Here is a 17,015-nt window from a genome sequence, read left to right as displayed (position 1 = left end):
TCTGAACTGGTGCCAATTTCCGCTCCAGTTTTGCTGCTAGAGTGGGAGAGCAGGCTTTTGTGTGTGTTACTGAGTTACATGCGTCTGATGAAGTGAGTATTCACCCACGAAAGCTTATGCTCCAATACATCTGTTAGTCCATAAAGTGCCACAGGACTCTTTGTTGCTTTTTACAGATCCAGACTAACACGGCTACCCCTCTGATACTTGAGTCATCAGTGAGGATCCTGAAGGTATGTGCAATGCTAAGACAGTGTATCAGCAGAAGAGGCTGTATCCTCCTGGTTCTGAGAGAAGTGTGGGAGAAACACAGAGACCCCAGGGGCCTAGTGAAAAGCCCAACAGCAGCACACAGACTTCTGTGTGTAACTCCCATGTGAAAACTGTGGTAACCCAACCTGAGAAGCGGGGGGGTGGGGGTGGGGCTCTTTCAGTGAGTGATTACCATAGGCGTGCGCACGGGGTGTGCCCAGGTACAGGGGTGGGAAAATGGCCCCACTCTCCCGGTGCGGCAAACCGCGGGGTCCGTGCTTCCGGGCCGGAGCGCCCAGCTGAGCACAGCATGCCATCGGCCCCTCCCCTGCCTTCTCCCCTCCCCTGGAGCCATGCCGCCGCGTGCGCAGCATTCTGAGGGGCAGGGCAGCATATCTGGCTCTGCGTGGAGCAGAACATGCTGCTAGGAGCCTCATGGTAAGGGGTCAGGGGGGTTGGATAAGGAGTGGGGGCAGTCAGGGGACAGGGAGCAGGGTGGGTTGGATAGGGGGTGGGATCCCGGGGGAGTGGTTAGGGGTAGGGGGGTCTCTGGAAGGGGCAGTCAGGGAGCAGGGGGTGTTGGATGGGGCATGGGAGTCCCAGGGTCTGTCAGGGGATGAGGGGTGGATAGAAGTCAGGGCAGTCAGGGGACAGGGAGCAAGGAGGATCCTGGGGGGGCAGTTAAGGTGGTCTCTAGAGGCGGTGATCAGGGGACAAGGAGCTGAGGAGGTTGGATGAGTCGGGAGTTCTGGGGGGGGGGGGCTGTCAGGAGGTAGGGGTGTGGAGAGGGGTTGGGGCAGGCAGGGAGGGTTTTCTGGGTAGGGTTACCATACATCCGGATTTTCCTGGACATGTCCGGCTTTTTGGTCCTCAAATCCCCGTCTGGGGGGAATTGCCACAAAGCCGAACATGTCCAGGATAGTGCTTTGCTGGCATCCCTGTCCCCTGCTTACCTTAGAGTGGCTCCGGCGGCTGCTGCTCCCCCCAAACACCTCAGCTCTGTGTAGCTGAAGAGCCGAGCTGCCCGAGCGCTACCGGCTTCATGGTTTGCCGGGCAGCCCCCAGACCTCCAGACCCTGCACCTCCGGCCAGGCGCTTCCCCAGTGCAGCTGGAGCCCAGGAGGGGAAGCGCCCGGCCGGGGGCGCAGGGTCTGGAGGTCTGGGGGCTGCCCGGCAAACCGTGAAGCTGGTAGTGCTCGGGCAGCTGTTTCACGTGGCTGGGAGGGAGGAGAAGGGGGAATGTGGAGCGCTCAGGGGAGGGGACGGAGTTGGGGCGGGGACTTTGGGGAAGGGGTTGGAATGGGGGCGGAGTTGGGGCAGGGCCAAGGAAGGGGCGGAGTTGGGGTGGGGCCGGGGGTGAGGAAGGGGCGGGGCCAGGGCCCATGTTGTGTCCTCTTTTTAAAATGTTTTAATATGGTAACCATAGTTCTTGGGGTCCTGTCAGGGGGCGGGGAGCAGTTGGATAGGCGTGGGAGTCCCGGGGGTCTGTCTGGGGGCGGAGGTGTGGATAAAGGTTGGGACAGTCAGGGGAAAGGGTTCTAGGGGGGCAGTCAGGGGACAAGGAGCAGGGATGCTTAGATAGGGGGTGGGGTCCTGGGGGGCAGTTAGGGGCAGGGGTCCCAGGAGGGGACAGTCAGGGGACAAGGAGCAGGGGGGTTGGCGGTTCTGAGGGGGGCAGTCAGGGGGTGGGAAGTAGGAGGGAGTGGATGGCGGCAGGGTCGGACTCACTGGGTGCACACCCTAATGAAATGTGCTGCGCACGCCTATGGTGATTACAAGAGTAGGAGCGGGGAACTCACAAGTACATGAGAACAGGGTGAAGGCAAATCAGCCACCCCCCACAAAACGTCAGCACAGTCCCTAAGATAAAGCGTGCTGCGGCACAAGCTCGCCCCCCAAGTCACCAATCCATGCGCTCACCCCTGCGCAAGTCACCCTCCCGCCCCGGCTTCACCCTACCACCGCCAGCCACATTCTGCGGCCGCTGCAGAGCCGGCCTTGGGAACCACAACTCCCGGCCGCCCGTGCGCGCCGGCGGCGCCTCGTTCCGCGGTGCTCGCCCTGGGACTTGCAGTCCGCCCGCGGCTCCGCAGGCACGAGGGCGCGGCGCGGAAGCGCCAGTACTACAACTCCCGGCGTGCCTGGGCGCCCTCTGCTCCTTCCTCCCCGCTCACCTTCCTGTCTTCGCGGCGAGAAAATAAGCCTGAAGTTCCCTGCGATCAGCTGATCCCCTTCTGACAACAAGGGGAGACGGAGGCGAGGAGCTGGGGAACTGGCATAGACACCCCGCGGGGGCAGTCAGCCTGCCTGGTGGGGCTGACATAGCCATCCCGGGGCTACACCTCAACGTGGTGGGGGAGCGGGTCAGACTCCCCCCAGGCTGCTGAGAGGAGGAGGAGGAGGAAGAGGCGGCTGGGACCTGACTCAGTCACTAAGTATTGGAGGGAGGAAGAGGAGGAGGAAGGTGCCCGCTGTTTTGTAAACAATAGACTGGGTCGTGGAGTCCCTTTTGGGGGGCCTTCTTTGTTCCTAGGCACAGTATATCCCATCCCCCTCTCAAAGCTGCCTGCCCGATGATTGTGTTGTTGTTGTTGTTTAACAGGAGGAATTGCTCCTTTTTAAAAAACTGTTTAAAATGACAAAATGTTGTTTAGTCTGGTTTAAGGTAGGTGAATGGTGAAAGTATGAGCAGGCAAGCAGTCGATACTGCTGTTATTTAGTAAATGTAGAATTGTTTAAAGAAATGTGAAGTGACTAAAGAAAACATTTGTTTTAACTCCAGGCAGAGTCTATATTTGGAGTGATCAAGACACAAGTGTAAACAGTGTATAGGTGCAGTTTAACCCTCCTTGGCACCTCTCCCCCTGCCCTATCATTGATGATATTTTTAATAAGTTATTGCTTTAAACAGGTGTTTAAAATGACCAAGAAAAAATTGTTGGTTGTTTTGATTTAAGGTAGGTGAAGGAGCAGGCCACAAATATAATCAGTCAGCTTCAATTTTTAAAAAGTTGTTTGTTTGTTTTAAAATTTAAATGACAAGTTAGCTGACTTAGTTACGATAGGCTTTGTATATGGGGTGGCACTGTAAATAAGTGTGTTCAGACAAAGCCTAGTTGATCTGCAATGTATATGTAGCAGTTATTTGTTTTAGTAGCCATATTTTGGAAATACTGTGTGTGTGAGGGATACAAACAAACGTCATTGTGGTTATAATAACTTAGATTTTGTATCCAGAATCACAGGGCTGAGCATACAAGGATAATTTCTTCTTTGGGAAAGCAGATCAGGAAAGTCCCTGGAGTGCTGTGAACTCTGAGGGAGGAGCTTAACTGTGGGGTGAGACTAGTGAATTTTCTAGGGATACAATTCTCTGCACTGTGCATTTCTAAGGTTATCTCATTTCTTCTTAAGGTCATATGTTACTAATTAAAATTAATCTTTTTTTTCTCCCTCGGCTCTAGGTGTTCCAGGGAAACGTTTGAACCTGTCTATTGAAATACCCCAGTCTGATTCCTGTACATCACTGAAACTACAGCTTCAAGTTAAGTAGAAAACCCTGTGGGTCAGCAATTGAAACAACCAACCTTGTTTAAGGTTAATTTAGAGAAAGAACACATCATCTGCACTTTACGTATCATTAAACCTTTTTTTGGGGGGGGGGTGGAGGGAGGGAGAGATTCAGCATTCAGGCTGGTACAAATCGTTACAGCAGCAGTCATTACATTGTTTATAAAGTTAAGAATCCAAAGTCTTTTTTTTGCAGCTTTTTGTCCTTGTGAAGACAGATTAATTTTACAACTGAAAGCTCTTGAAAACCTGTATACACTTCCATTTAAAAAAAAAAACGGATCAGATAAATACAACTTCAAAAAAAAAAAAAGCTGAAGATGAGTGCTCATGCTCAAACAGCAGAGAAGGGACTGAACACAGTACTCCTGTGTCAGGAAAGTTACGTTTGCAGTGGGACCGATGAAGCAGTCTTTGAGTGCGATGAATGTGGGACCCTGCAATGTCAGCGCTGTGAAGAAGAGTTGCACAGGCAGGAAAGGCTGCGAAACCATGAACGGACCCGTATAAGACCTGGCCATGTCCCTTACTGTGACAACTGCAAGGGTGCCAATGGGAATATAATGCACAACAATGCCACAGGATCCAGGCAGAGGGCAGCAATGAGGTGCCAGATGTGCAAAATAAACCTATGCGTGGAGTGTCAGAAGAGGATGCACGCTGGGGGAAACAAAAGGAAACACCCAATTACCGTGTATCATAGTAGCAAACCCCAAGAGGAAGAGGAGGAAGGGATGGATGAGGAGACCAAGAGGAGGAGGATGACAGAAAAGGTTGCAAGTTTCCTCCTGGTGGATGAAACTGAAGAGATTCAGGTGAGAATTATTGTGTTTTTTTTAACAGACAAGATATTTTAGTTTCTGTATTAACCACACTTCTTGATAGTTCTGTTAGACTAAAGAATTCTTCAAGCGGAGTCTATGTAGTCAGATGCTTGAATCGTAAAACAGCACTAAAGATGAAATTGGGATAATCTGCTCTTGGTGCTAAATTAGCATCCTCGGCCAAAGAGACATAGTGCTCAGGAATTTTCTTACGTCTAGCATGTGAAAATGATTATCATCCAAGAAGGAGACAATCTCCTGCCGAGGTAGTCAAAAGACTACAGTGATAAGCCCTTTGCACAGCAGGAGTCTTCTCTGGGAGAGATCATGTGATCAGGGCCGGCTCCAGGGTTTTTGCCGCCCCAACCAGCCTCAAAAAAAAAAAAAAAAAAAAAAAGTCGCGATCGTGATCTGCGGCACTTCGGCGGCAATTCAGCGGGAGGTCCTTCGCTCCAAGTTGGAGTGAGGGACCCTCCGCCGAATTGCCGCCGAATAGCTGGACGTGCCGCCCCCCTCCGGAGTGGCCACCCCAAGCACCAGCTTGCTAGGCTGGTGCCTGGAGCTGGCCCTGCATGTGATAGTGAGCAGAGCTGTGGGAAGAACTGGGTGGACTAATGGAGAACAGATCAAGATAAGCTGTCTCTGCACAGGGAACCCAGCTAACACAGATGATAAAGTGGTTTGTATTGTATTTTATTATTTTTTTTGGGTGGGAGGGAGGGGAAGAGAAGATAGAAGTGACAATGTTCTATAAGAAAATCTAGACTTGTGGGTGCCATCCAGGCCCCGAGATACTGTGCTTAGGGTGTTATGGTCACAGGTATGATTTTAAAACTCCTACTGAACACAGCTGGGGTGAACTGATTGCTCATTCCTTTGGGCAAAGAATGTATGTAAAGACAGTAATATTACTCATCAGCTCAGAATGACCACTGCAGGAGAGCCTATTTTACCATCACCCTGATTAGTGTATAATAAATACCACTACCAGGCATGAGGGGCAGCATCGGAGAAAGCACAAAGGTACTGTTTTGAAAATGTAACCAGTGGGTGGTGGAGGCTGGCATTAGAGGTGGAAGTCAACATCATCTCTCACTATGTAAACAGGGTGGGGAAATACTCTGAAAGGCCTTGAAAGTAGCTTATGTTTGATGCAGTAGAGAAGTGAGAGCCAGTGGAGGCGTTCAAAGACAGGAGATGACCTAGACAGAGTGATGAGCTAGGAAAATGACCTATCCAGCAGCATTCAATATGGATAGGAGAGGGGCAAAACTGAGTTTGTCAAGGCTAAAGAAAAGGATGTTGCAGTAATCGAGACATGAGATGAGAGTTTTAGTTGTATGGAAGGCTACAAGAGGCCATATCTTTGAGATGATATGCAGAAAGAATCTGAAAGATTTAGATGTAGCTTGGATGTTAGGACTTAGAGAGAGGTCTGAGTCAAAGATCATTTCCAGGTTACGGGCTTGAGTGACAGGCAGGATGGTGGTGTTATCCACAGGGATCAAGAAAGGAGGTCGTCTCCCTTCCCCACAACCCTTTCCCGCTAAGCGCTCTCTCTTAGCCATGATGAGGTTGAGCTGACTGCTGGATATCCATGATGGCACGTAAGAGACAGGCTGAGATTTTATTTTGAACAGGTGCTCCCTGTAAACATCCTCAGAACTTGCTCATTATCCTCAAAACTCTCCTTTGCCATGAGGCCTACAAAAAACTTAGCAGTGATTATGCTGCTGGTATGCTGAGTCCACTGCCTATCATGCTGACCAATCCTGTCTTATTGTTTCTTTTTACTTCCCTATCTGTATCCATCCGTTGTGTCTTGTCTTATACTTAGATTGTAAGCTCCTTTGGGCAGGGACCATCTTTTTATTCTGTGTTTATACAGCGGTTAGCACAATGGGGTTCTGGGCTGTGAGTACAGTTCCTAGGTGCTATGGTACTACAAATAATAGGTTAGCTTTGCTAAACTTTTAATCTTACCTCTTATAGTAGGCCTAAGAATCACAGAGAACTGATTTAATAGGTGGTTCTTACCACAGGGTAAGAATACAATCCTTTGGTGTATTCTCACCATCAGTAGCAGGTGGGATAATATCAGTTTGTCCAAGGTATAATTATGTAGTGTACACCCTTAGCTAGAGTAAGCAGCCTCCTGGGCTCCAGCTGATCATGGAGATGGTTGATCATGTGCATTCTGCCTTCTATAGCATGAGGTGACTGACTTATGAACCTAGAGCAGCAGTCATAAGAGACAGCAAGGCCTCTTGTTCTTAGTCAAAGTGGGGCAAGGAAAAAAGCTTTGTGGCTAGAGTTTCTTAACAAAGAGAGGAAGAAAGCTTCCTGCAGCAAGTTACAAGAGGCTAGGTTCCTGGAAGCCACAATGTTAAATGGAGAAAGGAGGGTCCATTTATTGTTGATTCTCTCAGCTGAAACTCCCACAGCAACCAACATCTCTCTCCAATTTAAGAGTTTTCCTTGCCTTGTTAACAGAGCAACCCTTTCCACCTCCTGAGTCCAGCCCCATGCTTGGGTTTCTCTGTAACCCCTGCAGTGAGACATCTTTTGTCAACCTGTTGCTCAAGGGTATGGAATTGAGCTTCTTCCTGCAAAACACTGCACAGGATATACATACTGCTCCATGGAAAGACTAAAGAAAGTTTAGATGCCCTGGATGACTGCTGAACATAGAAGGTGGAAAGGAAACCACATCCTGTACTTGCCCCAAGGATGGCTCATTAAAGATGATCTGGTTGGTCATTTTATGCAACTGTTGGGTAATAGGTTGCTCTGGTGTTAGGGTCTAATGTTCCCTCTAATTTAAAAGTTACATACACTCTTGATGGAAAGTCCTGAAAATACTGGGGCTTCTCTTTATTACTTGCTGGCTTGAGCCAGGTCAGAGTCCAGAGGTGAAAGGATAGAAAGACATGGAACACATTTTCCTAAAGAGGGAATCCTTAGCAATCAAAACAAACTAACAAAATGACTTCTGTCTTTGAAGAAGATCTCATCTTTGTGTTTTACTGCCTGCCTCTGTGTGCGGAGAAGCATTTGTGTAGCAAATGCTCCCAGTTTCTGTAACACCATCCCCCTCCTCCCCCCCATCTGCTGGTGTGGGAATACTTTGATGACGCTGTCAGCCTGAGCCTTTTCCCCCGGACTGTACCTTGCTTTCCTGCAGCCTTAAGTTCCACAGTGGGGCCGTTGCCTCAGACTTTTAAAAGGAAGCAAAGTTGTGACACCAATCAGACACAGGGCTTGACAGAGATTCCCAACTCTTAGGGGTGGGGCGTCTTGTTTGCATGGTCTGAAACTGGGGCTTCCATGTCCCTGGCATCCATTTCACCTGTTTTCCTTTCTCTCTCTCGCTCTCCCTCCTCATTTGGTTTAGGAAGCTTTTCTTTCCTATGTATCTTTGTGAATTTGTTTCCTCCCAGCTCTATGAATGTCTCCGTTCTCAGTCCCTGTCATTCCCTCCCCAGCACTTCCTCATCTCTCTCCCACACTTGGTTGGCTTTCTGTTCTCCCAGTGCAAAGGAATCGGAGCAACTGAAAAGTGTTGACAGATACAATGCTCCTACAAAGCAGCCCCTCTCTCTCCACCTCCCGGGTCTGAAAGCATTTTGGAGAACATTAGGATACTTTTTTTCTTAAAAGTGTGAGAGGAGTCATACAAAACTCAGCAGAATACACAACCCTGCCAGTGGTCCCCAGCCTGACTCCTGGCTGATTTGAAAAATAATCCTTGGAAAGCATTGTATCATCACTTTTCTCCCTATGGCTTGCTTGTTCTGCCTTCCCTCTGGGCAACTGGCTTCTTCTTGCCTGCAGTGAGTGCAGGTTCCCTTTCCTGCTTCTTGCCGCTCACCACTGCATGTGTGTGGTCACACTTCTGCCCTCTTGCTGAACTAGGCACAGCTCTGAAAAGCAGGCTGTAGGCTACTTAGCAGTTGCTTGTCCCTTAGTCCCAGGATGGTTTTTCAAAACCTAGCTAAACTAGGATTATTGGCAGATATACTGGTGCCTTCCCCATGCTTACCAAAGTGCTCTTTGTAGAGTTCCAGTGGGAGCAGGAGACAGAGCAAGTAGAGGCTTGAAGAGAAGCCATGGGAGGCAGAGTCTGGTAATCTCCGGACGCCTTTTCTCCTCTCATCCAATCTCTCTTGGCCTTTCCCACGGCTGTACTCACCCTGACTAGCCCCTGCTGAAACAGGGATGTCTACACAGCAATGTAAACCTAGACCCCTTTGTGTCCACACAACAGTTGTGCTAACCTGGGGTCCCAGGACCCTGCAAGGCTGGAGAATCTGAGCCTGTGTTAAGCTGGGATCTAAGGTCTGAGCCCCATTGCTTTCCTATGTGCACACAGCTCCGCTTTGATTCCGGTCACAGAAGTGCTCCAGATGTATCCCAGCGTTCCTTGGGGCAACTTCCCTATAGTTCCTATGCTGACAATCTGTGGTGCCGTCTCTTGCACTCTATTGCAAAAGGAAGCCACACATCCGTTTGCAAATGGCTGCAGCTCAGGTCAGCGTTAGCCCAATGTCTGCTGAACGCTGGTCTGGAAGTGCCTTATCAGAGCACCTGCAGGGTTTTCAGTGGACACTGCGAAAAGCTTCTTCTGATTGAAGAGAGCTGCTTTCTGGTCACAAGAGCACAGCCAGATTTTGGTGAGCACAGCCCGGGTGCCTCAGCACATACAGCCCCATGGAGGGCCTGGGAGCAAGGGCCAGAGGGCGGAGGGGGGACTAAGCGGCTGCCCTGCAGGAAGGAGGAGCAGCAGAGCTCCTGGATCAGCACAACTCGGGGAGGATGACCCCCAACATCCTGGCTGCTCCCCTTTCCTGCAGGGTAGCCACTTTGTCCCCACTCCACTCTCTGCCCCCGCCCCCACTCTCCCTGGGGCTGCGTGTGCAGAGGTGCCTGGGAAACGTGCACTATCAAGGCGGCGAGTGGGAGTCAGCCCCAAAACCTCTCTGCAGCCTCCTGTTGCAGCTGCTCTGGCTCCCCCTCGCTGTTGAGCAGAGCTTGCCTGGAGCAGGGAGCAAAGCTGACAGGCGGGAGGTAGCTCCTGGCTGCCAGGATGTTGGGGGTCACCCTTCCCCAGCTTTGAGTCCAGGGCCGCCCGGGGGGGGGCAAGTGGGGCAATTTGCCCCCACGAGAATATAGTATTCCATAGTATTGCAACTTTTTTTATGGAAGGGACCCCCGAAATTACTTTGCTCCAGGCCCCCTGAATCCTCTGGGTGGCCCTGTTTGAGTCAGGAGGTCTGCTGCTCTCCCTCCCTGCAGGGCAGCTGCTTGTTCCTCACTCCACTCTGTGGCTTTTGCTCCTGGGCCTTTCCTGCCCTCCCTGGGGCTGTGTGGGAAGGGGCATACGGGCACTCTGAGGGCGGTGAGTTGGAACCAGGCCCACAGCTTCTGGGGTGCAGTGGGGCCAGGGATAAGGGATCCTGGGGGAGTGCTGGCGTACACTGTACCCCAAGCCCTGGGGATGCACTTCACTGCTCTGGAGCTGGCAGCGGCCAGGCTGAGGGGTGTGTATGTGTTCTTCCTCTGAAACCTACATTTTATGTCAAACTTCAAAACAAACAGACAAAAATAAATAAAAAACAACTTTCAAAACCACCTTTGTGGAACATCCCATTTTAAAAATTAAGAATTGCCAAGTTTCATTTGAATAGTCTGATATCCCTGGAGCCTGATGGCCTAATTATCCTCAGAACAGGAGCACGTGGGCATTTTCCTGCCAATGTGACTCAGCCTAGAGGTGAAGAGCCCAATTCTCATATTAGATAGTAATTCATTCTACTGACACAGCTACGAGAGGAGCTAATTATGCACATCTGTGTCTCATCAATTGCACCCATCACGATTAGGAAACAAGGTGGGCAGTAGAGTTTTCTCACAGTGCAACACATTTGTAAGGCTAGAGTGTTGTCATGGGAAGGGGTGTGCAAGATGCTGTGGGATAGGGTTACTTTGACTCAGGTCTGTGCACTGCAGTGTGGATGCCAGAGCCCTAAATTCTAGTATGGGTCAGAAAATCCTTACCCTAGGGTTAAAATGCAGTGTAGATACTCAAGCCTAGGGTTCCCTGACATGGGTCAGCTGACATGAGTCCCACTAACCCTAGGCTTACGTTGCTGTGTAGACAACCCTCAGAGGCAGGTACAGGAGCAGCCCTTGGAGCTCAGTGCCTCCCATTGCTTTTTCCTCACCGGTAATGTTGGCTGAGTAGCTTGGTGGTCAAGTGAAACTGGAACTGTCATATTCCTCCTAGTGAGGTCTTGACTCCTTGCCTCCCCTCCCGCCCAATTATATTTCACACTTTCCCATTGCGCTAGTGGGGGACTAGATTAAGAGAGAGTTTATGTAGAAAATATTCTTTAAATATAACCCCATCAAAGGCCCCTGCATAAGATGCTTCTGCATCACAAGGAAGTTAAACTTTGTTAGTATGGAGGGAGTGTTGTCTAGTAGTTAGAAAAGATGTCTAGGAGTCAGGACCGCTGGATGCTGTTCTTGGCTGTTACTGACTTTCTGTCCATTGGGCAAGTCACTTCACTTGCCTGGGCCTCCCTGTCGCTATTTGTAAAATTAGGATGATAACACCTGCTTTCCTCACAGCACATTGGGAGGCCAAATTAATGTCTGAGAAGGACTCTGAATACTATGAGTACAAAGTATTATTAGCATTCCTGTTCCATTCTTGTTAGCTGTTCTAAAAAATAAACAAACAGGTTGGAGTCCTCACAGAGCAGAGGAAGTATTCATTGTTCTCAGATTAGCACAAAAGTAAAAAAGAGTACTCCACCTAGGGGATCAGCTACCAGGCTATCTGCCTTGCTTTCAGAAGTTGTTAGAAAGCTCGTTAGCTATTTCGTACCACCCAGCTGCCCCTCATGGATGTACCCTCCCTGGTAATTGCTCGGTTCCCAATCACTATCTTGTCTCAGGGCTGTGGCAGGGTAATGGGGCCTCTTTACAGTTTTCCCCCACAATATGCCTGGTCTGCCTTATGACCTTTGAAATTGGATTCACAGTCTCCATTGCTTGCCCAAAATTTGTAAAAAAAGGTTTTATCCTGTCTTCTTGCCTTTCACAGGCAAGAGCCCAACAGTCCCATGTTCCAGGTGTGGACAACCTGTACTTTTCAATAATAATGTTATGTTATTATTTAATGCTCAGATGTGCCAATCAGGATCACATTGTGCTAGGAGCTGTACAAACACACATGAAGATACTGCCTCCTCCCTGAAGAATTTTCATTCTAAGAATAAAGATAGCCCTGATTTTCTCCCTACTGTGGCCCCTTTACACCGTTCCATAGGCAAAAAGAGGGTACAGTGGCCTCCCCTTAGGGAATACCCTCAGTGTAAAGTGGCTTCCCTGTTTGGAACAATTCTATGCAACTCCTTGCAGCCCCCAACACAAGGGGAGAGTTAATGGTGGGAGGGGGCATGGCTGGAGTGAGCTGTGCTCTGACTATTCTGGGCTGACAGTGGCCCATAGGCAGCTGTGGGGGGCCACATATAGAATTCTAGAGGCACAAAGTTGATTTAAAGCCTCTTTTGTTCCCTTCCCTCCCCACTGCCTGGGCTGTCTCTCAGAATTAGGGCCTATGATGGTATAAGGTCTTGTTCCTGCAAATATTTATGCCCATGGTTACCTATCTTTATTAGTCCTATTGAAGTCTATGAGACTACTCAGGGTACTATAAAATTAAACATGTGCAGGATCAGGGTCTAATTCACTATGAAAAATTAGATTTTAAGTAAGGAATACGTGATGTTATAAATTAACTACTTTTGGAAAGACTTTTCGCACACAAAAAATCTCATGACGAGAAAGAAGACATATTTGATAAACTGAGTAGAAAACCAAATCTACAGATTACCTTTTAGACTAAACGCTCCGCTTTGATCCTTGTGGCCCACTTTCACACTGCCTGCTCAGAATGGAATATCTGGTCTCTGAGGCATTTGAAAGCTGGAAAGGAGTGATAGAAACAGGGTTGAATTAAGGCAATCTGAGTCCCTAGGCGCACCATAACGCAGAGCCCCACTATGGCCCCATCCGCATTCTATGGTCCTGCATCCCACTTGGAGTGGCATGGCAGAGGGAGGGCTCCCTCCCCTCGTAGAGAGTCCCTTTCCCCTGGAGTGACAGCAGGGACTTTCCCCTGCTCCCCTCCCCTGGGGGGCAGCAAGGACACCAACAGGAGTCCCATCTGAAGGTGTAGGAGCAGCAGTGTGAGGCCCCCCAGTAACCATCTCAGCAGCTGAGGTGTATTGGGGTTGGTGGGTGGGTCTACTGCGCTTTTCTCATGGCACAGTTTCCTCCGTGGGGTGGTGCTGGTGGGGCTCCCCAAAGCACTGAGATGCATGGAGTAGTTCACACCTCTCAGAGCCATTCTCTCAGTTTGCAGAACCAGACAGATATTGTTCCATCTGTTCTACTCAGTTCATATTTTCAGACTTCAATTCACAACCATATGGCCTAGATTTTGTTTTTTTTCCCAACGAAAGCTGAGATTCTGATTTCATTGCCTGATTCCAGGAGCTGGCATTTTAGGCCTGGGTCTGTAGTGCCTCGGCCGTAATCCAGCCCTGGATGGAGCCCCGTAGTTTGAATAATTTAAAACTGAACTGGCCAAAACATTAGTGTCATAGGAAGCCATGCTGCCTTAGGAGAGATGGACTGGGTCTCTTTGATTTCCAACTTCTATGATTTAAATGCTAACCCTGTCTGAGATTCGTTGCCTAAAAATGCCTGACTTCTGTATTTCAGAAGTTCAGTGCTGTCTGTTATGGAGGCACTGAGTGAGACCACACAGTTAAAATTGCAACTGCTATTCCATTATAAAGCTTAATTTGACTCCTTCCCACTCTGTCTTTAGTTGAAAGAGCCATTGGTCTGAATTTATGTAGGTATTACAAGTTTTAAAAATGATTTTTAGAAGTGTAGAAATAGAATGGTTTGTATTGCATAACTTAAAAACAAACAAACAATGATTTTCAGAATGAAAAAAGTCCTTTGGGGATTCATTTATTTTTGCTATTTTTGTCTAGACAGTGGTTTATTGCAGATGTTTGAAAATTGATATATATGACACACATTTGAACACACTGCCAGGAATCTTGTCATTTATTTTTCCATTGATTTTTTTTTTTTAATATACACTGTGGTTGTATGTTGGGGGATGCTGTGGTATATTGGTTGTCAAATGAGTCTGTTGAATGATACATTTGATGATTTGTACGTTTGGCATCTAAAACTATAGATTGACAACACTTTTAAGTTTTAGTCACCAGACATGCTGTGCCAAAATGAACCCAGTCAAAGAGTAGGATTTTAAAATGCAATAACCAATACAATTCAAACCAATAGAATTCCAAATTTCAGTTCAAGACTATCTATTCGACACTACCTGAATATCATATGAAGCATTGTTGAGTTTGTGAATTGTGTATGGCTTATGAAGAGGCAGGCTTTGTATAACCTTTGCATGAATAAGAGTAAGACATAAAAGGTCTTATGCACAGTTCTGAGAGGAGAAAGTTCTGTGAAAAATGGATAAGATTAATTTAGACGTGGTAGTTGTTGTGAGTGTTTTACCTGTGGGTCAGAGTTAAGGTTGTTTGGGTGCCAGTCATAGAGAATGTTTTCATTTTATGTTTTTTTTTTTTTTACATGAACTTTAACATATATTGTTAATGAATGAGATCAGTGTCAAGAAATTCATGGTCAGGAGGTTCATCTTAGGAGTCTTGAGCTATCTTTTTACCTTCTCCCTGATCCCGTCAGTTCATATGGCCCATAAATCTCTGGAAAGATATGCGTTGACTTCAGTGGGCTTTGAATCAGGCCCTTTATTGGGTAAAGTTCAAAACAATGTACTTAGCTTCCAGACAAGTTAACATCCAAGTTTTTTGACAATCTGTGTTTCATGTCCTCAGGATGATCAAGAGAAGTTATGTTAACAGTTCTCTTTGCTTTTATTATTGCTCAAGTCTCATGTTATTAGATTAGGTGTTATAAATTTCTAAGTATATAATTCCCTCTACAAGTGAGCCAAACATGAACCACATTAGCACTGTGGATCTTTGTCCCAGTCTAGTGGCTGAGCCGCACAGAAGGATAAGAGTCTACAGCTCCTATCAGCTACAAAAGTGATCCCTTTAACTATAGTGGTAGAGTTTCATGCTTTCAGTGCTGAAGGTTCCACATTCAAACCCACTAACAACCCACTCAGGGGATGTCATCAAAGTGCACATTAGAGAGGTGCTTTTATGTAAGTATATGACAATTATTAACACAAATGCAAATATCATATATACCCATACAGAAAATAAGAATAAACATGGTTATAACCTGTGATATGGGGAATAAGATAAGATCTCTTTTTATTAGAGGTAGAAGAGTGTGTTTATCAGTTATGATCTCTAAGTATAATAAAGCTGTAAATGAATCTCCAATGTTAGAAATGGCAAAAGGGAAAAAGAGGAATATGGGCAGGGAGACTGGGGGCTAAGGAAAAGGACAGTCTTTTTAGATAGTGCAGTTCTTTCTCTGAAATCAGATGTTGCAGTGTCATTTATGGGTGTGGTTTTGTCCCCCCCCCGCCCCAGTGTCCACTGATATTGTCACTTTAGAGGGGTGGTGTTAGGCAGCATGAGAAACTTCCACAGCTGTGTTTGGGTTAGATGGGCTGCCACCACCCAGGACTTGGCATCAACACCAGGAGATGCTGTTGCAAACCCTGGCAGAACTGTGTCTCTTTAGGACCTCCAACCAACCCCAAAAAAAGAAGGAGCAAGCAAGCATTTGAGTTCTAGATCTTCATTGCTTTCAGTTGGGATGAAGCTTAACAATTGTCATTGGCTGGTGTAAATGGACCAAATCTGGGAGGGGAAATTGGTAAGCCAGTTGCTGTGGCTGGATTTCACACAGTTGTATTCTCTAGGGATGCCCAAGTGTATTCAGTGCATTGGAAAGAGGTGAAACAGTTCAGTGTTCAGGTCACTGGCATGGTGTAATTTTAGAAGAGAGCGTGCTGAACACTAACATTGGAGCTATGCAGATTCATATCCCATTAATGCCCCTGCCCAGTGCTTAATTTGTAATGAAAGAGGTGCCGGGGCTCACTGTCTCTGCCCAGTGAGGGCCTGGTCCAGGATCAGGCCCCTAATGAATTGCAAACCTGTTGCTGGAAATTCTGTGTGGAGCTGGCCTTCTCTGACTCTCTCTAGTGCCTTCATGCTGCCAACAATGCTGATACTCCCCTACCCAGACATCTCACACCAGACACCTTGACCACATGTAACCAAAGCCACTGAAATATCCCCACTTGGTTGCCCAGCCAATAGTTAAGCAATTATTTTAACAAAGCTGTTGCCCATCTGGCCTCCAGGGAGTGCCGAGACCATAATAGTTGGGCACTATGGCTAATGCTGGCTTCTGGGGCACAGGGAGGAAGGGGTTAAGAACAGATTATTTTTTCTTTAAAGACTGGCATCCTTGGAAAAGGGCTGGAGTAGGAAACATAGCAGATGTTTTTAAAGGGCGAGGCTTCTGCATTGAGCCTTACATAGGCAATTGCCTTAATCAGTCACAATATAGCTGAGCATCTGAAGCTGTCCTTTAAACACACAGCTGTCAAAAACAGGCACACTCCTGCCCCCAGCTAAAACCTGGGTGTGCCTTTGTCCTTCCCACTCTGTCCCTGGAAAGCCTGATAACTCCATGTAAAGGGCAGACAAGAAGGAGAAGTGTTTCTGGATGGTTTCCTTCTTTCTCTCATGTTGTGAGGCTGCCTGTAACTACCCTGGACCCATACTCTATAATTTCTCCTTCTGAATGCTGCTCCAAGCCTTTCTCTGGAACACAGACTCTCTTTATTTTAATGTACAGTCTACATCTTGCTCACAGATTTCACCATAGCAGGGTGGGGCTTAAGAACCTGAATCAGTGATCTAAGAATAAACCTATTCAAAGAATCCATTGACTGCCTCCTGACCTCTGTGGATCTTGTGTTCCGAGATGTTCCAACCATACTAACCTGCAGGGGAGGGGAGTTTTGGGACACACTTGTGAGAGGAGTAGCATATGGGAAGAAATCTTTTCTATTCCTTTTCCTGGGAGATGGAAGATTCTCTGCACCTTGAAGTCTTTAAACCATGATTTGGGGACTTCAGTGGCTCAGACACAGGTTTTGATACAGAAGTGGGTGGGTGAGATTCTGTAGCCTGCGTTGTGCAGGAGGTCAGACTAGATGATCATAATTGTCCCTTCTGACCTTAAAGTCTATGAGTCTATGGCCCAGGCCTCCAGAAATTAGTGGCAAGTAGAAGAGAAATCAGT

General features: G+C 47.7%; 1 protein-coding gene across 4 annotated transcripts in view; it reads left to right on the top strand.

Annotated features, from left to right (window-relative positions):
- The first annotated feature begins 2,168 nt into the window (after window positions 1-2,168).
- ZFYVE1 (zinc finger FYVE-type containing 1) overlaps window positions 2,169-17,015 on the top strand; it is a 32,288-nt gene continuing 17,441 nt past the window's right edge. The window contains exons 1-4 of one of the 4 annotated variants that reach the window (XM_065595304.1): window positions 2,177-2,716; window positions 3,490-3,591; window positions 3,717-3,796; window positions 4,019-4,637. In XM_065595304.1, coding sequence (XP_065451376.1) covers window positions 4,143-4,637 — 495 coding nt within the window. In that variant the 5' untranslated portion in view covers window positions 2,177-2,716; window positions 3,490-3,591; window positions 3,717-3,796; window positions 4,019-4,142. Of the gene's footprint in view, window positions 2,717-2,736; window positions 3,592-3,716; window positions 4,638-17,015 lie in introns of those variants that run through there. The other 3 variants (XM_065595305.1, XM_024106607.3, XM_008169885.4) reach the window with 3 other exon arrangements.

Source organism: Chrysemys picta, chromosome 4 (assembly GCF_011386835.1).
Source record: "Chrysemys picta bellii isolate R12L10 chromosome 4, ASM1138683v2, whole genome shotgun sequence".
Lineage (NCBI taxonomy): Eukaryota > Metazoa > Chordata > Testudines > Emydidae > Chrysemys > Chrysemys picta.
This window is presented reverse-complemented; position numbering and strand designations above follow the sequence as displayed.